The 22,266-nt window shown below is 48.7% G+C and overlaps 11 protein-coding genes across 11 annotated transcripts; 5 read left to right on the forward strand and 6 right to left on the reverse strand.

The window, feature by feature from the left end:
* Positions 1-109: 109 nt before the first annotated feature.
* On the forward strand, positions 110-1,704 carry DFJ58DRAFT_724000 (eRF1 domain 1-domain-containing protein; the record flags this gene model as incomplete). The annotated part of the gene is made up of 7 exons (XM_041385081.1): positions 110-148; positions 202-296; positions 348-1,080; positions 1,135-1,190; positions 1,244-1,360; positions 1,414-1,520; positions 1,568-1,704. 7 exons carry the CDS (start codon positions 110-112, stop codon positions 1,702-1,704), a joined length of 1,284 nt encoding a protein of 427 aa, XP_041247697.1.
* DFJ58DRAFT_138653 (humps family-domain-containing protein) lies at positions 1,568-3,163 on the reverse strand. Its single transcript, XM_041378836.1, has 3 exons — positions 2,538-3,163; positions 2,373-2,484; positions 1,568-2,320 (listed from the first exon to the last, which is right to left on the reverse strand). The coding sequence occupies exons 1-3, from the start codon at positions 2,721-2,723 to the stop codon at positions 1,782-1,784; spliced, it is 837 nt and encodes a 278-aa protein (XP_041247698.1). The 5' UTR covers positions 2,724-3,163; the 3' UTR covers positions 1,568-1,781.
* Positions 2,958-5,904, forward strand: DFJ58DRAFT_654739 (tRNA pseudouridine synthase D; the record flags this gene model as incomplete). Its single annotated transcript, XM_041381815.1, has 9 exons — positions 2,958-3,163; positions 3,216-3,810; positions 3,862-4,030; positions 4,097-4,463; positions 4,514-4,593; positions 4,644-4,918; positions 4,974-5,196; positions 5,251-5,473; positions 5,523-5,904. The coding sequence occupies 9 exons, from the start codon at positions 2,958-2,960 to the stop codon at positions 5,902-5,904; spliced, it is 2,520 nt and encodes an 839-aa protein (XP_041247699.1).
* Positions 5,905-5,998: 94 nt separating this feature from the next.
* On the forward strand, positions 5,999-8,553 carry DFJ58DRAFT_769513 (major facilitator superfamily domain-containing protein). The gene is made up of 11 exons (XM_041389009.1): positions 5,999-6,268; positions 6,324-6,376; positions 6,425-6,542; positions 6,600-6,624; positions 6,683-6,790; positions 6,844-6,927; positions 6,980-7,416; positions 7,471-7,890; positions 7,948-8,082; positions 8,136-8,363; positions 8,450-8,553. The coding sequence occupies exons 1-9, from the start codon at positions 6,217-6,219 to the stop codon at positions 8,064-8,066; spliced, it is 1,416 nt and encodes a 471-aa protein (XP_041247700.1). The 5' UTR covers positions 5,999-6,216; the 3' UTR covers positions 8,067-8,082; positions 8,136-8,363; positions 8,450-8,553.
* Positions 8,554-9,021: 468 nt separating this feature from the next.
* DFJ58DRAFT_714493 (glycosyltransferase family 32 protein) lies at positions 9,022-10,676 on the reverse strand (the record flags this gene model as incomplete). Its single annotated transcript, XM_041384031.1, has 2 exons — positions 9,022-10,336; positions 10,390-10,676. 2 exons carry the CDS (start codon positions 10,674-10,676, stop codon positions 9,022-9,024), a joined length of 1,602 nt encoding a protein of 533 aa, XP_041247701.1.
* Positions 10,677-10,781: 105 nt separating this feature from the next.
* Positions 10,782-12,664, reverse strand: DFJ58DRAFT_769521 (PIN domain-containing protein). Its single transcript, XM_041389010.1, has 6 exons — positions 12,442-12,664; positions 12,284-12,378; positions 12,055-12,209; positions 11,834-11,990; positions 11,657-11,780; positions 10,782-11,596 (listed from the first exon to the last, which is right to left on the reverse strand). Exons 1-6 carry the CDS (start codon positions 12,503-12,505, stop codon positions 10,941-10,943), a joined length of 1,251 nt encoding a protein of 416 aa, XP_041247702.1. The 5' UTR covers positions 12,506-12,664; the 3' UTR covers positions 10,782-10,940.
* A 21-nt stretch (positions 12,665-12,685) lies between these two features.
* On the reverse strand, positions 12,686-15,531 carry DFJ58DRAFT_769523 (uncharacterized protein). Its single transcript, XM_041389011.1, has 7 exons — positions 15,036-15,531; positions 14,451-14,720; positions 14,264-14,395; positions 13,690-14,210; positions 13,444-13,639; positions 13,135-13,392; positions 12,686-13,077 (listed from the first exon to the last, which is right to left on the reverse strand). The coding sequence occupies exons 1-7, from the start codon at positions 15,312-15,314 to the stop codon at positions 12,793-12,795; spliced, it is 1,941 nt and encodes a 646-aa protein (XP_041247703.1). The 5' UTR covers positions 15,315-15,531; the 3' UTR covers positions 12,686-12,792.
* Positions 15,532-15,602: 71 nt separating this feature from the next.
* DFJ58DRAFT_769525 (ribosomal protein L6) lies at positions 15,603-16,788 on the forward strand. The gene is made up of 5 exons (XM_041389012.1): positions 15,603-15,672; positions 15,838-16,098; positions 16,148-16,252; positions 16,302-16,410; positions 16,463-16,788. The coding sequence occupies exons 2-5, from the start codon at positions 15,838-15,840 to the stop codon at positions 16,561-16,563; spliced, it is 576 nt and encodes a 191-aa protein (XP_041247704.1). The 5' UTR covers positions 15,603-15,672; the 3' UTR covers positions 16,564-16,788.
* A 58-nt stretch (positions 16,789-16,846) lies between these two features.
* Positions 16,847-17,967, reverse strand: DFJ58DRAFT_769529 (Isoprenylcysteine carboxyl methyltransferase family-domain-containing protein). The gene is made up of 5 exons (XM_041389013.1): positions 17,592-17,967; positions 17,422-17,541; positions 17,244-17,373; positions 17,058-17,188; positions 16,847-17,007 (listed from the first exon to the last, which is right to left on the reverse strand). Exons 1-5 carry the CDS (start codon positions 17,914-17,916, stop codon positions 16,919-16,921), a joined length of 795 nt encoding a protein of 264 aa, XP_041247705.1. The 5' UTR covers positions 17,917-17,967; the 3' UTR covers positions 16,847-16,918.
* An 82-nt stretch (positions 17,968-18,049) lies between these two features.
* On the forward strand, positions 18,050-20,577 carry DFJ58DRAFT_654774 (P-loop containing nucleoside triphosphate hydrolase protein; the record flags this gene model as incomplete). Its single annotated transcript, XM_041381817.1, has 4 exons — positions 18,050-18,179; positions 18,228-18,543; positions 18,594-19,267; positions 19,316-20,577. The coding sequence occupies 4 exons, from the start codon at positions 18,050-18,052 to the stop codon at positions 20,575-20,577; spliced, it is 2,382 nt and encodes a 793-aa protein (XP_041247706.1).
* Positions 20,578-20,621: 44 nt separating this feature from the next.
* On the reverse strand, positions 20,622-22,215 carry DFJ58DRAFT_654588 (uncharacterized protein; the record flags this gene model as incomplete). Its single annotated transcript, XM_041381802.1, has 5 exons — positions 20,622-21,685; positions 21,757-21,819; positions 21,873-21,964; positions 22,015-22,091; positions 22,147-22,215. The coding sequence occupies 5 exons, from the start codon at positions 22,213-22,215 to the stop codon at positions 20,622-20,624; spliced, it is 1,365 nt and encodes a 454-aa protein (XP_041247707.1).
* Positions 22,216-22,266: the final 51 nt, after the last annotated feature.

The raw sequence follows: 22,266 nt of genomic DNA on the forward strand, positions 1-22,266 counted from the left end.
TATCGAGTTCAGTGGACAGTGAATCAATGAATGACAAAACGTGATTACTTGTTTAGGGCCCCTTTTGGGTGCAGCTTCAGTCAGGACTTTACGTCAATCACTCTCCACGATGAAGCTTGTCGGTAAATACGTCGACAAAAGCGGGGCTGTGAGTCATTCAGGATGTTCGTTAGTGAATAATTGATTGATTGATTTGAACAGGGCTATGTCAACCTCCGACCCGAGGATGATGAAGATATGTGGCATCTCTACAACATTATACAACAGGGTGATCTTGTGCGAGCACCAGCCATTCGGTAGGACATTGGCACGATCAGCGATTCTCTTACATGCTAAATACTTGATAGTCGCGTACAGAATGTATCTGCTACTGGATCTACCGAATCTCATCGTGTCAAGTTGAACCTCACCATCAAGGTATCCCGAGTCGAATTCTCCTCATCGGGAGCACCTTCGTCATCAGCAGATCAAGCTTCTTCTCCTGTGGGATCTTCATCTGCAGCACCCACAACCACTGCAGCACTGCATATCTCTGGCCCTGTTGCATCTGAAAACCGACATGTGAAGATGGGCGCGTTTCATACACTTGACATTGAGAGTAATCGCGATGTACGCATCGAGAAGGTTGACGGATGGGACAGTGTGGCCCTTGCTCGTGTCGAGGAATCTTGTGTGCCAGGACGCGGCGCGGAGGTAGGCGCAGTTGTATGCGGAGAAGGCACAGCCGCGTTTTGTCTCCTTTCACAACACATGACACTGGTCACCCATCGGATATCGGTTCCCATACCGCGCAAGGCTTCTGCGCCTGGAACGTCTCAGTACGAGAAGGCGATGGCGAGATTTTACGCCACACTCTACGATGCATTTGTGCGACACATACCTTATACGTCACCTAGTTTGCGGGCAATTGTGCTTGCAAGCCCAGGTTGGGTACGAGAAGGTGTTTTCAATGCAATGATGATAGAAGCCGGGAGGAGGGGGGACAAGACATTGTCCAAGGCTTTGCGAGAAAAGACCGTGAAAGTGCACGTCAGTAGCGCGCATGTCCACAGTCTTGTTGAAGTTCTCAAGAGTCCAGAGGTATGATTTTTGGTATTAGACTTTGTCACATAGGTGCATTTATTGCACTTGCAGATCGTTGCACAGCTCAAGGAAACGAAATTTGCGCGCGAGGGAATAGTTCTTGATAAGTAGGCATGCACGTGGTGGCAGCTGTGCTATTAATACTGATTTCTTTTGTCAGGTTCTTCAAGATGCTTGGTGTGGATGAGATGCGCGCGTGGTATGGTCCCGATCACGTCCGTTTAGCGGCAGATCGTGGAGCCATAGGGACACTCCTCATCTCCGACGAGCTTTTCCGGTGAGATGATCGTGTCACGCACTAGCATACTGCAGCTCAAGCAATTCGGACAGTGCGAGTGACCCGAAGCTGCGGAAGACATATGTCGAACTCGTCGAAGGAGTACAACAAAAGGGCGCAGAAGTTGTCATGTTCTCGAGCATGCACGAATCCGGTCAACGTATGTGTCTAAACCTGCTTCTATCCATCGTACTTATGAGGATGCAGAGTTGAATCAACTGACGGGTATTGCTGCAATACTCACATTCCCTCTCGATGTCGAAGTCGTAGAGGCAGAAGAAAGAGAAGCAGGAGAGGAGGAGAGAAGACAACAGGAAGCAAAGACGCTGGATGGTGGTGGATAAAGATGCGAGGTGCCATCAAGTAAAATATGATGAGGTTATTTCCAGGTAAGCTCGTGTGGTTACTTATATCCTGCTACTTATGTGCGCTGAACGCGCTTTCTGTATGCTTCCCAACCAGCAGCTTGATATCTCTGAGCTTGCTTAAGAACCTCCCGTGTATCCACATTTTCGCCCTTGCCATAAATGCCTCTTCCAACAATGATAACGTCACAACCACTTTCAAAAACAACTTGCTCTGGAGTGCGGTATTGCTGACCCATAGCATCGCCTGTGGCATCTAAGCCCACTCCTGGCGCGAGAACCAAGAAATCTTCCCTCGCAATGTTATCAGTATCGGATGCACCGACACCCTCCATGCGATGTTGAGCAATGAAGCCGATGACAAAATCCCTGCGAGCTCGAGCCATGCGGACTGCATCTTCTGTATATGACCCAGTGGTCAGTGCACCCTTGGAGCTCATTTCTGCCAGGAGTATGAGCCCCCGATCTTTTGGAATGCCAACCGAGGCGAGGCCAGTGATAATTGATGGTCCCGGAACAGCATGAGCGTTGGTGATATGAGCCCAGTCTGCGATCTTGTAGATCCCTTTTGAATACTGCAATACCACGGTACTTCCTAAGAGTCATGATACTCAGTGAACTGTCATCCAAAACCTGCAATACGTTACCTATGTCAGCGAATTTACGATCCTCAAATATTAAAAACTTGTGCTTTTCGCTAAGTTCTCGGAGGCGGTCGATCACAGTCGCGTCAAAATCTTCGAGTACATCGATATGGGTCTTTCAGTAGCGCCATAAGCATTAAGTGAGAGCGTGGAAGAAGTGACAGATGCCTTTATAAGACAAACATGAGGACCAACTGCCTCGATGATGTCGAAGAAGTCTTTGGATTTAGTCACGTCGACGCTAACAGAGAGATTCGACTGCTTTTCCTCCATGATTTCGAGCAGAGCCCTTGCAGCTTTGTTGGCATGTTTCTTTGCTCGCTCGTTGTATGTCTGGAGATGAGGAGACGACATGATGGTCACTAGCAGAACGAGCTTGATTGCGAAATCTATCGCGATCGAGGATAAATTTGGTTCTGCTATCTTATCATCTATTCTCAGGCTTTTTGACTGTTCTTGATCAACCAAATGTCGGCTTCAGCTATTCGGGAACGTGAAGACGATGAAGAACTTGCTCGTTCACCCAAACGCACCAAAGTCGACGAGTTGACTGATGACGGGCCCATCGTCGCTGACACCTCCCCGCTCATGAGCGCGGCTCTTGCCGTTGCAAACTCAAAAGAGGGCTCCTCAGCAGTTGCAGCTGAAAGCGTCCTCCCTCCTAGCCATGCTCTCTTGGGCATAGCACCTACGTTCTCTTCGGATGGACTTCGTCAGGTCCTTCAGACCGACGTCGGGATCTCCGAGTATATAAGCCGGGACGTTCCTCCCATCAGCGGTATCATAAAACAACGGTAAGTGTTCGTGTTTACAATGAAACTGCAACTGGACATGAATATATCATAGGTTCACAGACTTCTTGGTGTTCGAAGTGAATCAAGATCACCAGGTTATTCATCTCAAGTCGTTGGACATGCCAGAGTCATCTTCGAAGAAGGGGAAAGGTAACAACGAAGGAAGTTCTAGCACCGCCGTTGCTGAGGCCTCAATGGCCCCACCACAGGAGCCCGTCACCAGCGCTGAGTCGAATACTGCAGAGCAACTGTCTGCTAGCACTGAAGCAAAGGACAAAGATGATTCCACTCCCGCAGACACACTCTGGAACGATCAATTCACGGAAAAACTAACACCGTATCTTAGCGAGGCTTCCATCGACCAATTGAAAACGATGTTCCTTGAAGGACGCGAGCCTCCGAGAGTGACCGACAGCGGTTGGGGAGGTCGACTTACCCAAACTACCGAGGACGGTACTGAAACCCCAGATACGGCGAAGCCATCAGAAGAAGTGGATGCATTGCAGAGCGATGACACAGGGAAAAGAGGAAAGAACAGAAACAGTCGCGGTGGCCGTGGTGGTCGAGGTGGCCGTGGTGGCCGCGGACGAGGTCGCGGTGGCCGGCAGGGAGGAGAAAGAGAAGATCACAGAAAAGTGCTCAGCGAGGTAAGGCGAGATAACCAGGCCCTCTTACTATGAGCCCTTACCCCTTGACAGCCGATTTCCTCCAAAACGGACCGGACAACTTTACATCAAGTTGTTCGAGAGTTATTTGGCGGAAAGCTTGACAGCGAGACTGATATGTCGACCCCTGCTGGGGACGATGGATCTCGCATAGTTATAAAATGGTCACGCCACGGTGGTGGTCGGGGCGGTGGTCGTGGAGGTCGTGGAGGTATGTTTCACCATCTGTTATAAGAGATCTCTCATCATTCTGCTGATATCTTCGTAGGTCGAGGCGACCGCTCGGACAGGGGAAATCATCCTCCTTATATTCATTTCACTCTCCAGAAAACCAACCGTGATACCCAAGACGCTCTCGGCTACTTATCACGTACTCTCCATGTAAACATAAAAGACTTGGCTGTTGCAGGAACAAAAGACAAACGCGGTGTCACTGTCCAGCGTGTGTCGTTGCGACGCGGGAACAAACCTGTGGAGGATGTATGGAAATCTGCGAATCAATCCAACAGGCGGTCCGTACAAGAGATTCTATCCCAGCGTGGCGACCGTGGAGTTAGAATAGCGGATTTCAGTTATCGCAAGGCTGGTTTAGAACTTGGCATGCTGAAAGGAAATGCATTCGTTATCACACTTCGGTATGTTTCAAGTGATACTGTCCTGAAGTTCGGTTAACAAGGTTATGAAGTAACGTTCAGGTAGAAAATGTAGAAACTCTTGACCGTGCCATGAACTCGATCAAGCACAAAGGGTTCATCAATTATTACGGTGAGTTCGATATCCAGCAAACTACTGATTCGTCTGAAATACAACTCCAGGAATGCAGCGTTTTGGGACAGCCGCAGTGCCAACTCACTCCATTGGCTTGGCAATTCTGAAATCTGATTGGCACAAAGCTGTCTCCCTCATCCTCCAGAATCGGCCTGGAGAACACCCTGAAGTTGTCGCAGCCCGTGATGCGTGGTTAGTGGATGGCAATTTAGATCGTGCCCTGGCTTTAATGCCCAGACGGGTGGTTGCGGAGCGCTGCATTCTCGAGAGCTACAAGAAGCAAGGTGGAGAAACCAGGAACGCAATGGGTGCCCTGTCCACGGTATGTCAAGACTCTGTTCGAGAAACATTGTTGTTATTCATATAGTTCAACTTAGATTCCTCGAAACTTGCGGCTCATGTATGTCCATGCATACCAATCCTACGTGTGGAATGCCATCGTCTCGGAGCGAATTCGCATACACGGTCCTGATAAAGCGGTACCTGGTGATCTCGTCTTCGAGAGCGAGCCGGCCGCCAAGGGAGGGAGTGGAGAGAATGATGAGATGGAAGTGGACGATGATGCGGGTAATGAGGAGCAAGTCACCACAGAGGGAAAGGGTTAGTTCCTTTTTCTGTTCTTTATGTTCTTCTAATTGAAATATGTCATTTAAGGCATGAGCTATCGTGAGCGCAAGAAAGCTGCCAAGGCTGCTTATGTTGCACCAAGTATCAAAATACTCACTGAGGAGGATGCCCATCAGTACCCGATATTCGACGTAATCATGCCACTCCCAGGTAGAGATGTTGATTACCCAGGTGGTACGCTCGGAGAGCGCTATCGGGAATTCCTGCGCCTGGATGGACTCGACCCGGATAACTTCATCCGCAAACAAAAGTACACCAGACCTGTCCTATGATAAGCGAAACTGACACAACATCCCCAGAGAGTACACTCTTAATGGCTCCTACAGAAAAATCCTCCAGATTCCAAAAGATCTCTCGTGGTCTACACTCAGGTATACAGACCCAGATGTCCCGCTTGCACAAGCAGATGAAGACAAGCTCCTGGGATTTGACCCACCAGTTATCGCTGACGATGGGAAATTTCTCGCGCTCCAGATTAACTTGACACTGGGGACAGCCGCGTACGCCACAATGGCGTTGCGAGAGGTTACCAAGACTGAGACAAGTTCGCATTTCCAGACTGGTCTTACTCAGGCCTCTGAAGACCAGCAGTTTCGAGGTGTAGTAGCAGGACTCGGAGATGTTGCAGAATTGGATGACGATGACACAGAGATGGAAGTATCAAATACGTTAGATTCATAGCAACAGAATGTCTTATGTAGCAGGTGTCCCCGGCGATTATTTTACTGCCTTTCGGGGGAAAGTACCCACGTAGCCGATGCACACTGCATATGTGATGAACCGCGATGCACAGCCTATATACCAAAATTCAGCATAACTTATTCATCGAGTTCCAAACAACTACCGCTCTCGCAACTGGTTTGCGAGTTACTTTTCCCATTAGCTGAACTCCGGTCATTTACATCGCCAAACTTTTGACGTGTCCTATCATATTCACTGTTCCAGCGCGGGTCGTGGATATTATCCTCTAAGCTTGCGCCTCTGAAAGAGAATATGGGGAAAGTAGAACGTATAGTCTTTCTGTCGCTCATTCTCGATCTCTTTGGTGAGTGAATGTGCTCAGTTTTGAAAATCATAATGAGTCTGAAGCCTCGGGAAAGCATTTACAATCCCTCTACCCTTGTTCCCTCGCATAATCGAGTGGTATACTGTGGTAAGCACCCCATGCCACGTGTCTCTAGTTCCTTCAGTGATTATGTAGAGAGAAATCTCCGACACCAATGGCCTCCTTTCCAGAACGCTACGGTTTGTTTCAGCTGTACGAGGCGTCTTCTATAAGCCACTACAAAACTCCCAGAGATGGGATGTGGTTTTCCTTGGTTGGTCTAGTTTAAGCCACGCGACAAGGTTCATGCTGATTTGATAATTCCCTGAAGGTGGTCTGATGGGTTCTGCTTTCTCGTACGTCTGCGGTCACGTTCCCAGTTTATTTGAGGTTGTATTCACTTAGTATTTGCAGCACTCTGCAGTTCTTGGTATCGCCACATATAGGATCCCTCTCCGACAAGTATGGGCGCAGGAACGTCCTTTTGATCAGTATGCTAGGAAACATATTGTCTGCGCTCGTGTGAGTGCCGACGTCACTCTTATCATCGAGTTCCTGAACCGATTCTCCGCCAGTTGGATTCAGTCTACCACTTTTGCTTCTTACATGCTTTCCCGCGTCATAGGGGGTCTTAGTGAAGGCAATGTGCAACTTGCTACGTCAGTTCTCCATCATAATCCAGGAACTGGAGCTGATCGTCATCGTCAACAGTGCGATCCTCTCGGATGTTTCAACACCTAGGAACCGATCTAAAGCCCTTGCACACGTTGGAATCGCGTTTGCTATCTGTTTTTGCATTGGGCCTCCGATCGGAGCTTATTTTGCCTCGAGGCCAGTTCCCCTATCTGGTGCTCTACAAATGGAATTGAACGTATACGCGGTCCCGGCATTGTTGACACTCGTACTACTTGTCGCAGAAACCTTGTTCCTGGCAGTTGCTCTTCCCGAAACCCGAAATACCCGGCCTGACAAGCACGATGACGATGATGCTCTAGAAGTTCATGTCAACGAGAAGTCGAAGGCTGCTTCCGCGATACGGAGTGTGAAAGAGAGGGCTGAACTTCTGCGGGTCTTGCGCAAACTCCATCTCCTTTTCTTAGGAATCTTCTCAGGCGTAGAATTCACCCTCACTTTCCTTACCTTCGATCGTGCGTTAACTTTAAAATGCTTCCGAAGTCATGCGCTCAAACTCCAATGACCAGTATTTGATTGGAATAACACACAGAATGGAGCATTGATCGGCTCCATTGGCATTATCAGTGCTCTTTTACAGGGAGGATACGTCCGTCGTGCCATCTCCAAAGTAGGAGAAGGGAAAATGGCACAACGAGGGGTCTCGAGCTGCGCCCTGGGCCTCGTGCTCCTAGCCGCCCTGCCTCGCTTCGTGTCCACCCAACCAAAAATCGCTGTCGGACTGCTGCGAGCCGCAGCAGTCTGTCTGGCCTTCACTTCCGCGACAGTCGTAAGCTCGCTTACTGCACACGCCTCCCTCCAGTGCGACGAGGGCTTCGACAAAGATACAGGCAAACCCGCGGCCGAACATCCTGAATTGGCCAAAGGCAAGGCACTAGGTGAATTCCGGTCATCAGGTCAGCTGGGTCGCGCAATAGGGCCGTTGCTCGGTAAGCTTTAAGTTATGTCCAAAAAGTGTACAGGCTGACTTGATCACCACTCGTCAGCATGCGCTTCATATTGGACCTTCGGGCCGTCCATTACTTATGCTGTGAGCGCAATAGCTATGCTGACTTTGTCAGCATCCATGAAAACCGTCGCCGTTTTACCGGAAAAATCATCATAATGAGATCGCCGCATCAGTAAGTGGGTGACTTTTCGCAATATTTCTAGATTTTGATTCAAACCTTAAAAGTCGGAGTGTCGTCTCGCACCTCGTTGCAATCTAGAAATGTTTTCCAAACCACAGACTAATTAAACCTACTCAATATCAGTTTATTTCATAAGTGAAGTTGTCTGCAAAATGTCGGAGTACATCAAGTGTGATTGTATGCCGAGCCGCCGAATTACAAAGATCACAAGACCGATGACGAGCATGAGTGACTACTGGAACAAAGACAGACAGCAGGAGCTCTGCCAAGAGGTTCGTTGAGCACTCTCTCTTGCTGCTCCGTTGGCGTTGACACTGGCGATGTACTGATGAGTGTGCTGGGTTTTTTTTCACGGCAGTCTCTCGGTTGCTCGTGTTTCACTCTCCACGACAGGAATAGTACACAAACCTTACTTGGCAGTTCATTTTGTCCTGCACGCTCAAAAAATGAACTGGCGAAATAAACTGTAGGGTTATTGAACGCCATTTGAATCCCTACCCCCCTTCTAGATATCACTGGGTGTTTTTAACATGCGGACTTGCAAAACACTGACATTTGACGGTGGCATTGGCACGAGGACATAGATTTAGAACGCTAAACGCAATGCAGTGGAATTCGCACGCAGATCACTCAGCATATGATTTTGGTATAACCCCTTATACTATAGCCCCAATTGTTATCAATATCTAGGAACACTAATAGATATGAATAGGATGATTCACGTGAATTGGCGAACAGTTGCACCCTGTATGTATTATGAGGTCATGTCCCATGCAGTATGTCAAAGAAATATACGTAAAAATGATCATTCAAAAGCAAAATTTGGTATCTAAACGCGTTCCACAGCCGTAGGTAAAGCAGGGTTCAATAGCGTTGTTGCTAGAGTAGTATGAGTGGCATCAAATAAAGTCAAATGTTTCATCGCAAATGCTATGAGTTTTGCTGTTCGAGATCAATAAGCGGACTCGAAGACGAATGCGGAAGGCGGTTCTCCAATGGTGGCCGAGGTGATTGAGAGCAACCCTGATGAAATTCGGCTGATTCTTCTCCAACTCTGCTCTCTGTCCCATGCCAAAGCTTCTCAGGGGGTAACTGGGAAAAAGGAGGTAAATTCCGTCCGAAAGATGATTGTGGGGGCGGGCTGCGCGTGGGAATGTCCGTATTCTGAGACTGAGCAAAGATAGCCGGGAGGAAGAACATGACTCCCCTGGACCGCTGGCGCCGGCTACGAGACGGGGCGCGTGGTAACGCGGGTGGCTCTCGAGACAGATTCAAATAACCCGTGGCACGGTCTCGCACGCGACGCACAGCATCAAGAATGGATGACGGCGCGCGATAACTCGGAGTCGAAAATATGTCCACAGAAGATGAAATGTCAGAGGGTGCGGGTGAGTCTGCTCTCAACTCGAAGGGAAGGGGCAGTAATGAAACATGTTCCTCCAACGGCGACTGGAGAGCGGAGTTGACGGGGGATGATGGTTGCGTAGAAGCACCAGACGCTGGAAGGAAGGACCACCGCATGTCGATGTGCCAGCGCCCATTACGCTGAGTCCATCTAGGCAAAAGGACATCATATCCTCCAATTCTCCTGAGACTATACTTGCGTTGCTTGCTAGGGACCGCGAGCTTGTAGATGCCATAGACTAGTATGACCAAACCCAACCACATCAATCCTTTGCCCCACGTATTCAAGAAGCCAATTAATGCAGCATCGTCGGCATGCCAGCTGCTGCCGTAATAATGGGCGAAGAAAGAATGGGGAGCTTCTTCTGGCTTGGCGTTCTTGCCGTAAAGAGATTTGGGGAGGATTCGAACATCTCCTGGTGCGTAGGGCATGATAGGATGTGACGCAGTGTAAAGGCTGTACTGAATTGAAAGGAACATGGGTCCTGTGGAGAACATGACGGTGGGATAGTTTAATATCCAGGAATGGTCAAATGTGACAAGGTTGTGGATAGTTTGGGAGAGGAAAGGATGATGCTTTTCCGCAAACATGAGGTCATTGGAAACGCCGACGGGTATGGTCTTTGGTAAAATGACGGGAAATACCAATAACGGATCCAGAGGTCGCAGGCATCCGACGTCAAGGTCGAGGTATATTCCCCCGTAGTGGTAAAGGACAAAATAACGAATAGCATCAGCTCGTTGAATCGGGAACTCGTAGTCGTCGAACGTGTCAAGAAACCAGGAGTAGTGCTCTGCAATGAACTCGCGGGAGCTGGCGTCAGTCCAGAGCATGTAGTCACTGTTAGAATAACGATAAGCACTTTTGGTGGCGGAGATGAAACGGACACAGACTAGTCAGGCATCATGTTTCGACATGCCTCAGAGAGGTGTTTCCAGTCAGCTGGAAGTGTCTCCGACTTCCAAGTCTGGTGAATGATACGAGGTATCTTTTCAAGCTTTCCATGTTCCGTTGCATTCCAGCGTGTTGTATTGCTTAACACTGGGACCTCCCTGTCAGAAAGATATGCTGCAGCATTGATATAAAGGTAGTAGGAGATGGAAGACAAGACGACGACGGTGCCGAGTAGGACAAGAGCGAGGAGAACGAGGAGGATGTAAATTGCACGTCGTTTTGCCATGAAGGGGAGGGAAGAAAAAGAGAGAGCAAAGAGGAGAAACTTGCTAAACAAGAACCCAACCGAGAACAGAAAGTTCATTTCACCCTTACCAAATTTGGACGGTGATTAAAATATCAAATCATCAACATTTCCCCAATATTGTAAGCAATGTATCCTGATACTACTTACTAGGCTTAGCTATAGTCGACTAGTAATACTGACCGACTCAGCCTCATGCTTATGGTCTGTGTATGTCATGATGGCATCAGTACTACTGCGGGCGATTCACAGCCCCGTTGGCCGCATCGGCATCGCAAATACACGGCTGATGTGAAGTTCTGCGGCAGGTACCGACTCACGAATAGATCCTTCTTGCCAGTCATCGCCTATTTCCCTCAGCCCCTTTAACGCCGTCTCCCAGTCCCGTCGGGACCAATCTTGGCCTCTCCGTGCCCCCACACCTTCGTACGGCCGTGTCATGAAGGTGTCCACCCGTGGACTACTCCTAGGCAGCCGTTTCTTCCCTCCCAGGTAGTCCAAACAATCTAGAGCACCCCACGTTGCAAAACTCTTTCTTGAATAGGAAGGTGCATATTTCGATGTTGAGTTGCTACTGCCAAAGCTCCGCACGTCAGAGCCCGCTACACGAGCAACTAGTTCCAGAAGCAACCCCGTGAAATAATCGATCACTTGCAGGTGGAGGAGATCCAGTGAGTGGCTTGGGTGCAGAAGTTGAGGTACAGAAGAGGCATCATCGTCGACATCCATTCCGTCGTCATCTGGCTCCGGCGTAGGTGTCGCTTGTATTAAATTTTCCAGTGAATTCCGGTATGTCGGATGATAACCGCTGAATCTGAAGCGAGAAGCCTCAAACCCAAAGAGAGCTTGAGCAATGTCACGGCTGGAAAATGTGTTGCGACCGGGCGATATCGTCAATATACCTTCCCGCGTCGGTTACGCATGAGAACTTTGCGCATGACAGATCATATTCATATACCTACGTTCGCTTTCAGCTTCCACAGTCAAAAGCTTGTCCTTGCTACACAAGAACGTTCGCCGTTGCCATAGGAAATATTTGCAACAATCGATGATCAAACTATCGTTGCTACGTTCAGAACCAAATTCCTACCATCAAAGTGATCATCAAAGATGGAACAAGGACTTATAACGACACTTACCAGTACAGCATCCAGGTCCCTCTTTTTCCAATTTCCCGAGGATTTGCACGTCTCATTCAAGGCCTGACCTTTGACTGACCTCCGTTCTTTCACTTTTTTCAGCAACCATGATGATGCTCTACGGGCAAACCATGAAAGCCTCTCGCGATTCTTCTGCCTAGCAAATCATTATCAGATAAGCACTCTTCATACAGATTCGTGCAATGTGCCACCATACTCACCCATCAAGCTCGTAAATCACGACACCTGGGATAATGACCAATACAGGCAGTCCCTGCTCTTCAACCTCCGTAACGAATGCTTGTATTACATCAAGATAGTCCAGTAATATGTTCGTATCAAGGACGACGACGGTCAGTTCCTCTGATAGAGGACCCTAGGGGTGGCGTGCAAACAATCAGTACGGGGTCTGAGTTACAGAAGTGGGACAGGCCAGGCATGATAGTGTACCTGCATTTCGACATCTCTCAGAGTCAGGCTGTTTGAGAATTCATCGTCGATACTCTTCAGCGTTTCAAACAAATGAGTGCTCGGCAGAGATGGGGCTGCGATTTCGGGTAGTAAGGGACATTTGAACTTGAATGAGTAATAAGCGATAGGATCCTCACTGTGCTTGAAATCCCCACTTCCAAGACCAGGTTGCTGTAGTGACGAAAGGTCAGAGAACGACATCGGATAGAACGTACTAGTTGTTGGTTGAGTTGTTGCATCCAGCCGACAGTGAAGAAACGAGTTTGCTGGGAGAATGCGGAATGCGCGTGAAACAAAGACTACAAAGTACTATGTGCTAGCCGGCGCTTGCTACTGAATTTACAATAATGTCATTCCGACAACTCGGGCACCTCGCAATTATTTGGAGTCAATTCAATCATGATGTATATGATATGCGTTTGTTTAATACATGTGATGATGCTCAATAAGTATTCCAATAAAGATGTGGAAAGTCTATAATCCAACTCTCAGGCTGCAAGCGCCATCTTCTTCATAGGCGGTGTTCCATTACTCTCCATTTTTACAGACGACCTACCGAAATCATCGATACTCGCCTTGCGCTTGAGCGTAGCGCGTTTAGAGTCGGGGGACCGGGACTGGGAAGACCGTATGCTCGGGTTACCCTTTGGGGGCGTAGCTCTACAGGCATCTGGCGTGCCAGATCTGCTCCGACTGGTTGTGTCTTGCCGTAATCTCGAAGCCAGAGTATGCTTCGAACTCATAGCTTCAGCATAACATGTTGCATGATATATCTAGGCAAATGAAGACGGTTATTGAGATTCTCATATCGTGGACGAGCCGAGACGCACCTTATCATCCTTTCTGACAGCGTTCTTCCAGACCCACTCCTCGTCATCTTCTAGGAACTCTGTCTTCAGATTCTCTTTACATATGGGACAAGACAAGGGTTTCGCTTCGTCGCCCGATGGCACAACAACGAACTGCTTGCGTAGCTCAGCATCACGTCGTGCTGCATCTACCGCAAGCGCAGCCTTATTGGTAGTAGGCCGGGGACCGTCAGCACGGCCTTTACCCTTCACATCCACACGACCTCCATGAACCCAATCCTGTAAAAGACGGTGAGTATGCTTGGGGTCCAACAAAAAGGGAAATCGTACATCAAGGTCGACAAACCAACTGCGACTGTGTCCACGGCCAAGGCTCTGATTTGCTTTACGGTTTTGTCTGAAGTGCATGTCAAGATGATCCTCCATCTCTTTCTTTCCTAATGTATCATCCGAAAATCTGATACCACATTGCTTACACTGGACGGGCAATCGATCATACAACAAACGGTCAATATTAGGACGTTTTCTGCATTACCACATTAACACTAATCAGCAGCGAAAGGGTATCAACCATACCTTGTTATATCAACGTTCGTTAGCCTAATGTTCTGCGACAAAACTGATTTGCGATATGCTCTTGCAGCATCCCGACTCAGGTTTTCAGATGTGGTTGACGATGCAACAGTGTCCTCAGAAGTGACGGTCGCTCCGGCACCAACGGGCGTACCAGTACCAGCCACAATACCGGCCTTCAGAAGAGCGCTGTAAAGTCCAGCGATATCAGTTGACGGGACACCTGTAGATTTCACACTCGATAAAAGAGATGCAGAGTCGACCGGTTCGGATTTAGGTTGATTAACGGATGGCAGGGCGTAAGACGCATGAGTAGTAGAGAGAGGGTGTTGTGATACTGGAGGTGGGAATACAGATTGCGTAGCTTGGCGAGGGTATGCAGGCTGAGCTTGGTATTGATATGATGTTGTAGTTGTCGGAGGAGCGGCCGCGGCAGGTTGAGGAGCTTGTGACAGAGATCTCAGCTGGGTCAGGATTTGACGAAGCTCATCTTGAGAAACACCTGCTTCAACAAGCTTGCGCAGCTGAATTGCTCTAAATAAGCGTACAGACAATGACGGCGCACGATGACGCTTACCTGTTGCAGAATTTGTACATGCCTCTGTGCAGTGGTATCCCAAGCATTTGATTGTAGGGCGCGTTCCTTTTGGCTCAGGGTAAATTCAAGTTCGCTCAGGACTTGTGCTCTCGATATCTGGCCAGACGTTGCCTAAGAAAGTACGTTTAGTCCGCTAAAGCGATGGGATCGTCAAAGCTAAACTCACCCCTGTTGGATTCGAATCGCCACCCCATATTCCACGCTCAATGGCAAGTTGTGGAATGACACCGAACAGTTCCTTGCCAGTCGGAGAGGCGGTTCGCCAGGTCAAAAGCATTTCTTCCATCTTGCTACGAGTCGCCTGATCAACCTGCTGGTAAGTTTCCAGGAATAAACCAATAACGAAGGGAGCAAAATGGCGCGTATACGGCTCGTAGACATTCTTCGAAATCGCGTCAAGTAAGTAGAAGCCTGGGAGCTTAATCCATGGAGGAACCTAGCGATGCAAGAAAACCACACCAAAAAGGAAAGCATGAGTCAGCTTCATGTCCATAATACAACCCGGATCAGAAAGAAAAGCATTGAGCTGCCACGTTGAGAACAGCGACATAATTCTCTTAGTACGACGTCCTCCATCCGCTGGGCAGCGGGGCCACCAGGCCATGCGAGGATATCTTTACTCAAACTACGAGACAAGTAACTAAGTACATGGTAGAACCACAAAGCGACGCAGAAGTAACAGATAAGAGCCATGTGTCAACTACCCAACTGACAGTAACATGCCATAAAAACGATATCAACGATGACTCACCCTTCGAATGTGGGCCTCCAAACATTGAGCGACAATCTCAGCCCATTTTGAATACTCTTGGGCAATCATCGATAAGGTCTGAATGATAGGTCTGGAGTTAATGGTGAGCTCTGCCAGTCGCGCTGCATAATCACGGCGAAAAGAATTGGGATCCACAAAGTAGACAGGCGCGGGAGGTGGGGGCGGTTGCTGGTAAGGGTAAGCAGAAGGTCCGGGCTGATGATAGCTTGGTGGTGGTGCATAAGCCACCTGCCCATACATGTGGGGCTGAGAGTACATTGGGACAGTCGTTTTTTAAATTCTCAACGAAGCGCGAGACAGTCACCGCAAATGCAGCACGATCTCACCCAGAAAGTGAGAAGTAAAGATCTTCGTAAAAACACAAAACTCTTGAACGATCGACTGGCGCTAGAAACCCGTTTTTCCAATGGCGGTCTTACTCAGCTGTCAATGACACGACCACGAAGCCCAACGGAAACGATGATGGTGGTTTGAGTGAAGAAGCAGTGTGACAGACGGCTGACAATAGCCGCTTCTAATTAGACTTTAAACTCCGCTCGCAATTGTCCGCCACTTCTGTCCACCCCCCGAACATACACAGCCGCCCACCGACCTCAAGAAAACCAACGATCGCAAGGTGAGTTCGTGCTGAATTCAGATGTGACTGGGTCAACTTCCAGGGTGTTTGTTTCTATGTTGCTGGAAGAAATTTGGCGAGAATTGGACCTCTGGATGGTGATGGATTGACTGCCCGCATCGAGGATGTCTCAGTATCGAATGAAGTAACTGACTTTGCACATAGATGCGGGACGTCCTCCAAACTGAAGAACTCGATGTCCCTGAGGGTGTTACCATTGAAATCAAGTCACGCGTCATCAAAGTCACCGGTCCACGGGGTACCCTTACGAAGAATGTCCGTCACGTTGATATGGATATTCGGGTGTTGAAGACCAAGAAGAGCAGTAAGGTTACTCTTGCAGTGTGGCAAGGTGGGCGCAAGCACGTCGCATGTCTACGGACAATCCGAAGCTTGATCAACAACATGGTTATTGGTGTGACTAAGGTTTGTACATCCGCATGCAGGGCGTCTTCACTGCTCACTAAGGACTCAGGGCTTTCTCTACAAAATGCGTGCTGTCTATGCCCATTTTCCCATCAACGCCATCATCCAAGATAGTGGAAACGCTATCGAGATCCGTAACTTCCTGGGCGAGAAAGTGAGTCATTATCCACGGCGTTACTTAAGCTTTTACTCAAGACAAATAGACTGTACGACACGTAAAGATGCTCGGTGGAGTTTCTATTTCAGAGTCAAAGGCTCAAAAAGACGAGCTTATCCTGGAGGGCAATGATATTGAGAACGTTTCGCAATCAGGTGCATAATCTCTCTCCGCTGCTGACTAGTATCATCTAAACTGCTGCCTTAGCCGCTTCCATTCAGGGTGCTTGCCGCGTACGGAACAAGGATATCCGTAAATTCTTGGATGGTATCTACGTATCCGACCGCACGACCATTACTCAGGAGTAGGCGGGTTGTGACTTGTAAGGGAAGCTGGGCATTACACAAAACTCCATGTCACGTATGCATTAATCTCCATCAACCCTATGTTCTACGCATGACATTCTACTTTCATCGAGACATTTGCGAGAGTCGAAGACCACTAGCAAGGTGCAAATCAAACTTTGATTTCTCCAAACTGCATGTATGGTACTAAGGTATCCTCTCCATAAATCACTCTACCTGTATGTTCTACCAAGTCGGTCATAAGTCATGTATTGAAAGATAAGTGAAATGACTTGGACCTACCTATGGCATAGAAATACCCTGGAAGTATTGGCCCCACTCGTCAGACGAAATGATGTGTGATTGAATCCTCCCAAGTCTATCGTATGAATGGAATGTTGGTGCTGACCCTTCGCCTATAGTTTTCATATTCCTCTCCAAAGAAATTCACCAATGCCCTCTCTTCAACTGCTCCTAAATCAGTCAATGCATCCGCGACTGATATAATAAATATATACCTTTGATACGACGCGAGAAAAATCTCCACAAGACTAGTACGAAGCCGATGGAGCTGACAGGGTTTTGCAAAACCAGCTGGGTCCCTAACGCCCAGTAGAAAAATCCTGCATATGATGGATGGCGGGACACCCTGTGGAGTCACTCGAGTGTATGTAATGGTATGGTCAAGAAGATGTTCTACTTACGAGTATACGCCATCAGTCACTAGTCGGTGCGAAGGCAGCTTGCGGAGAGCCACGATATGAGAGAAGTTGGTCGAAGCCTGTATCATCGCCGATGCACGAAGCGTCTGTCCGATGACGGCCATAATTATACCTAGCGGAGATGCATCAGCTTCATTCTCACGAACCAACCACAACTAACCGATTGTTGAGATATAGTGGTAAGCCTTGAGCGATGGTTTCAAGTATAACGTGATTAGATATTCCACCAAAGCAGTCCCGTTGGCGATATGATACATGGCGCCATTATCAAGCAAGAACGCTGCCACGTCATTCAGTAGATATCTCTCAGAGTTATCAAAACAAACACACAGTCAATACTGCATTTGTCACGGTTCCAGCCTGCCGTCACCGCGAATTCTCCCCAGTGGAAGCCAGACCAGGCAGCAAGGAAGAAGCCTAGTTGGTATGTGGCCCACCAGCGATCAGAGATGCCTCCAGTGAGAAAAAGGGTCAAACCCAGAGAAAAGATAGATCCTAATAGAAATGATATCGTGGATGCTGCAAGTGGCGTATTCGGGATGTTTTCATGAGGTTGATGGTTCACGGGTATAGTTTCGAGCGTTTTTGTGTTCCTATTAGTATAATCGCGTTGTCGCAATCGGTCCTCGAAATTTTGGGGAACGTCGGAGGACATGAGCGTTGTGAAGATAAAGTACTAAGTAGATGATTATGATGACTTCCAAACAAAAAGGGAGAAATTGTTTGGTCTTGTTGAATTCACAAGACCACGATCGAAACCTCCTCGCGTACCGTATGATCCGTAGGTCATGCTTCGTAGGGTCTTATGGTTACCGGTGAGGGACCGCCAACTGAAGTTCCTGAATCAACGCTTCTTGGCTACTGAGGCTCACCATGAGACTTCTCTTATTAGAAATATGGCGCTGGTAGCCCACATCGGTGCGTCCGTCAGAACGAGTCTCATAAACCCTTCTGAAAAAAATACAGACTCTGGGAAAACTACGCTTACGGAGTCCATACTACACAAGTCGGCATATTTGTCAGCCCCTGGCTCAGTTGACACTGGCAGCACTACAACAGACTTCTTGCCTGCCGAACGAGAACGCGGCATCACAATCCAATCTGCGAGCATTCCAGTCAAATGGGACAGATGGACTTTTAATCTCATAGATACACCAGGTCATGCTGATTTTGGTATGGAAGTGGAGAGTGCAAGCCGCGTCGTTGACGGGGCTGTCGTTCTCATTGATTCAGTGGAGGGGGTCGAAGCACAAACTAAAGGCGTTTGGCGACAACTGGATCGGTAAGCGCATATCTTATTTCGACCACCTACGTTTATGAAGTCGTCCTTAGATATGGTGTCCCCACCAGGCTTATGTTTCTGAATAAACTTGACCGACCGGGTGCTTCTTTCAGCTCGTCGTTGGGTTCGCTACTTACCCATAGGCTGCACCCGAACCCCATGGCTTTAGCATTGCCAGTTGCTTCCTTCCATACTGAAGATTACGTGCGAGCCGAACCAGGCATTCAAGGACTGGTCGATCTGGTAAAATGGGAAATTTGGAAATGGACAGAAGACGGTTATTCTGCTACACAATCCCTTCCTAGAACGGTCGAAGAACTTGAGACAAGCGGTATCCTTCCGACAAACCATCCCATAATACCGCACCTTGTGGCCGCTCGGACAACTCTTTTGGAAAACCTCTCGATGTACTCCGATGAATTGATGGAGCACCTACTCGCTCTGCCGCCAGGACCTTCATCGTATCTTGATGTCGAGACGACTGCAATCATGCCACATCTTCGTAAAGCTACACTAAGAAATGAGATTCTCCCTGTTCTTTGTGGTTCTGCGATGAAAAGTATTGGAACAGAATTGGTAATGAACTACGTTGGCGAGCTCCTGGCAAGCCCAATGGACGTTCGGTTGGACACGGAGTCAGCTGACGGACCACTGCGCCTCCTAGCATGGAAAGTGAGCTGGGATAAACGCAAAGGATGGATGACGTTCGTTCGCGTGTATTCCGGTAAGTTCAGTATGATTCACACAGAGTATTGTTCATCGAGTGTGCTAGGAACCCTCAAGCGTCAGAGTTCTGTATTCAACGTTACCAGTGGCCAGAAAGAGAAGATTTCAAAGGTTCTCCTCCTATACGCTGCGGAGGCACAGGAAGTCGAGTCCCTGCCGTACGGCTCCGTCGGAGTCATCTTGGGCTTGAAGTTCACTCGCACAGGCGACACTCTCGTTGATGCCCGCCGCTCGTCTAGCTCATCGCAAACATCCCTTCGAGGAGTAGCTCCACCACCCGCGGTTATGTCGGCTTCCGTCATACCTAAGTCCCATTCTGACCTCGACCCTGTACAAGAGGCCTTACATGCTTTATCTCGCACGGACCCTTCTGTTCGGGTCGATATGCAGGAGGGCCAATTACTTGTTCACGGATTAGGTGCCTTACATCTCGAAATTGTCGAAGGGAGACTACGGGACGAATGGGATGTTAATTTTGAATTGGGTAGCCGCCGCGTCAGTTATCGTGAATCTCTGGGACCTGGGCTTAGCTCCAATGTAAACAATTGGGCCACTGAAGTTGCAGGAAAACCGGTCGCAATCAAGATCCTGATGACGGTGGAACCTCTTGCTGATGACGAGCAGGGCGATCCGGTCTGGGATGGTAACATTGTCTTGGGCCCAAGTGGAAAGCCTCTGTTGTCTCCAGATGCCTTCCGGGATCAACTGGACCCTATGGCAAATATCGCTCGGGGCTTGTCCAGCTCCCTATCGAATTCGCCACATACATCCCTGCCGCTCTCTCACATTAAGATCCACGTCACGGACTACAACCTTCCCCGTGACATTCCAACGTCTATTCTTGCCGGTGCTAGTTCATCCATTTTACGAACTCGAATACGAGGAGCAGGAATGGGTCCCGTGTTAGAGCCATTCATCAAGCTCAAGATATCTCTCCATGAGGACACCATGGGAAAGGTTGTCAAAGATCTTACTGAAAACGGTGGCGAAGTTTTGGACCTTGCTTCCGACACGTCAGCTATGGACGGAGACGAAGTAGTTGCGTACTCTACGGATGGATTGTATATCCCTCCAGAAGAACTATCGCCTTCATCTGCTGCCTCTACATCATCCAAGTTTTCAAACGACACCCCACGACTCAAACGCACCATTCATGCAGTCGCACCGCTTAGCCGCATGCTGGATTATTCAACCCGCCTTCGTGCATTGTCTGGGGGACATGGTCTCTTCGACATGCTGAACGCAGGATTCAGACAAGTCTCTGAAGCACGTAGGTTGGAGATATTAAGAGAGATAGGGCGCGCATAAAATTACGGATCGAGTTTAGATATCTAATAGACGATGTAGCCTTACTACGAAAACTCCCTCACTTCATCTGCATCCCCGAATAATACTGCTCCATCCATCTCATCATCGTCATCTGCAGCTGCAACGTGCATGCCACCAGCTGCATTGAGTGCCTGGCTGAATATCATAAGATCATCACTGCCGTAGCCATCGTCATCAGAATCGGGGGCAGGGTCATTAAAGAGGGGAACTGGAGGCAAGGTCTTTGCTCGAGGAAAAGGAGCGGGAGTCTCGCTTCTACCTCTGTCAAACTCTGGAAGGAAGAGAGGCGTGCGGGCTCTTTGGTTGTCTTTGCTAGGCACGAAATCAGGAGGTGCGATGGTCGAGCCTCTTAATGCCTCATTTGTCAAAGGCATCACGGATGGCGCTCGTGTGGCAGATCGAATCGGAGGCCATGGTTCCACAACTACGCAGAGACAACGGCCAAAGATGTTGAAACCTTGGTATTTGAGCTTCAGTGCCAGCTTGTCTTTTTTGTCGTCTTCGTCGTCAATCTCTATGAACGATCGACTTGGCCCAGAAGTAATCACGACGGTTTCCGAACCAAGAGCGGTTTCCGTAGTAGATTCCAAGGACTTTTCTGTGTCTTCTTGTTTAACCGTGGTTGATATTTCAGCGCTGTGATCTATCACAAGGACATCGTGGTCGCTGAGTTCCTCTGCGAGAACCTCGTCTCGCTGGGTAGTCTCTGTTGGAACAGCCATCTCCACATCTAGAGATTCGTCAGGACTAACGTCCATAGGGTCCTCGACGTCTTCACGATAGCCCCCGACAGGAACCTTTCTCGTTCTCTGCGAACGTCGAATCGTAGCAGGAGTCTCTCGAGAAGCTCCTTGTATCTTATCCGTTTCACTGTCGCCATCTGAAAGGCTTATTACTTCCTCCTCTTCTTCCTCCTCCTCTTCATCACTATGAGCTCGAGATCTGCCTTTCGTCTTCCGTCTCTTGCGGCCAGAAGCTGCTTGAGCATCCTTATTCTCCGACGCTCTGCTTCTTCTCTTCCCACTTCTGCTTTTGGACTTTGCCAGCTGTGATGGGGGTATATTAACCTTGGAAGGAGGTGGGGGTGCTGGAACAAATGAACGCGTCTGCAGAGTGTCAGAGGGCATTTGGGAGAAATATATTCGAGTTAGCTGGTACGCGCCTTGATGATCACATTATGAGGTTCCGTCTTCTGGAAGAAAAAGGCGGCTTGATAAGTCTCTGCAAGTGAGTTATATACTGTATTCGCAGTTTCGCACACATAAAACTCGCACCTCCCCGATGAACGTCCACCGCTCCCTTCCTCCCACTGGAAGCCCCTGGACCAAAGTGGATGTCTTTCTCAGCTTGCAGCTTTGGTAGAACCCTGAAAAGATCTGAGAAGCATGCACGAGAGCCGCGGCCGAACAGACTGACAGTGGTCGCAGATCAGCCAGAACATGCTGTAGTACTGCGTCTGACATCCAATCTACGTGTCTTTCATCGAGGTAGAGCTGATTATAGCGGTCATTAGAACAGGTCGTGTATTGGGCACGGACATGCGCTTACATACAGAGGTATTACTGAACTTGCTGATACGCGAAGGTAGTATGCATTCCGCACGCTGAACCCAGCCATAGGTAGAGATAATGGACGAACTCAAGTTTGAAACAGCACTGGGCTGGCGTG

The sequence above is a fragment of the Suillus subalutaceus genome, assembly GCF_016647625.1.
Source record: "Suillus subalutaceus strain FC151 chromosome Unknown DFJ58scaffold_17, whole genome shotgun sequence".
In the NCBI taxonomy this organism is placed as follows: domain Eukaryota; kingdom Fungi; phylum Basidiomycota; class Agaricomycetes; order Boletales; family Suillaceae; genus Suillus; species Suillus subalutaceus.

Excerpts from the sequence above, each read along its gene's own strand:
- DFJ58DRAFT_138653 (XM_041378836.1), bottom strand. The coding sequence starts at position 2,723 with ATGTCGTCTCCTCATCTCCAGACATACAACGAGCGAGCAAAGAAACAT. Across the intron at positions 2,485-2,537 it reads CTCATGTTTGTCTTATAAAG|ACCCATATCGATGTACTCGA; the intron begins GCATCTGTCACT and ends CGCTACTGAAAG. Across the intron at positions 2,321-2,372 it reads TCGTAAATTCGCTGACATAG|GAAGTACCGTGGTATTGCAG; the intron begins GTAACGTATTGC and ends CATGACTCTTAG.
- DFJ58DRAFT_769513 (XM_041389009.1), top strand. The coding sequence starts at position 6,217 with ATGGGGAAAGTAGAACGTATAGTCTTTCTGTCGCTCATTCTCGATCTC. Across the intron at positions 7,417-7,470 it reads CACTTTCCTTACCTTCGATC|TATTTGATTGGAATAACACA; the intron begins GTGCGTTAACTT and ends TCCAATGACCAG. Across the intron at positions 7,891-7,947 it reads CGCAATAGGGCCGTTGCTCG|CATGCGCTTCATATTGGACC; the intron begins GTAAGCTTTAAG and ends ACCACTCGTCAG.
- DFJ58DRAFT_769521 (XM_041389010.1), bottom strand. The coding sequence starts at position 12,505 with ATGTCGTTCTCTGACCTTTCGTCACTACAGCAACCTGGTCTTGGAAGT. Across the intron at positions 12,379-12,441 it reads AAGTGGGGATTTCAAGCACA|CCCCATCTCTGCCGAGCACT; the intron begins GTGAGGATCCTA and ends CCGAAATCGCAG. Across the intron at positions 11,597-11,656 it reads TGTGGAAGCTGAAAGCGAAC|GTATATTGACGATATCGCCC; the intron begins GTAGGTATATGA and ends CGACGCGGGAAG.
- DFJ58DRAFT_769523 (XM_041389011.1), bottom strand. The coding sequence starts at position 15,314 with ATGTACTCTCAGCCCCACATGTATGGGCAGGTGGCTTATGCACCACCA. Across the intron at positions 14,211-14,263 it reads ATGTACAAATTCTGCAACAG|CTGCGCAAGCTTGTTGAAGC; the intron begins GTAAGCGTCATC and ends AGAGCAATTCAG. Across the intron at positions 13,393-13,443 it reads GTTGGTTTGTCGACCTTGAT|GATTGGGTTCATGGAGGTCG; the intron begins GTACGATTTCCC and ends CGTCTTTTACAG.
- DFJ58DRAFT_769525 (XM_041389012.1), top strand. The coding sequence starts at position 15,838 with ATGCGGGACGTCCTCCAAACTGAAGAACTCGATGTCCCTGAGGGTGTT. Across the intron at positions 16,253-16,301 it reads GTAACTTCCTGGGCGAGAAA|ACTGTACGACACGTAAAGAT; the intron begins GTGAGTCATTAT and ends CAAGACAAATAG. Across the intron at positions 16,411-16,462 it reads TGAGAACGTTTCGCAATCAG|CCGCTTCCATTCAGGGTGCT; the intron begins GTGCATAATCTC and ends CTGCTGCCTTAG.
- DFJ58DRAFT_769529 (XM_041389013.1), bottom strand. The coding sequence starts at position 17,916 with ATGTCCTCCGACGTTCCCCAAAATTTCGAGGACCGATTGCGACAACGC. Across the intron at positions 17,542-17,591 it reads TGACAAATGCAGTATTGACT|CGTTCTTGCTTGATAATGGC; the intron begins GTGTGTTTGTTT and ends ATGACGTGGCAG. Across the intron at positions 17,374-17,421 it reads CCACTATATCTCAACAATCG|GTATAATTATGGCCGTCATC; the intron begins GTTAGTTGTGGT and ends CATCTCCGCTAG.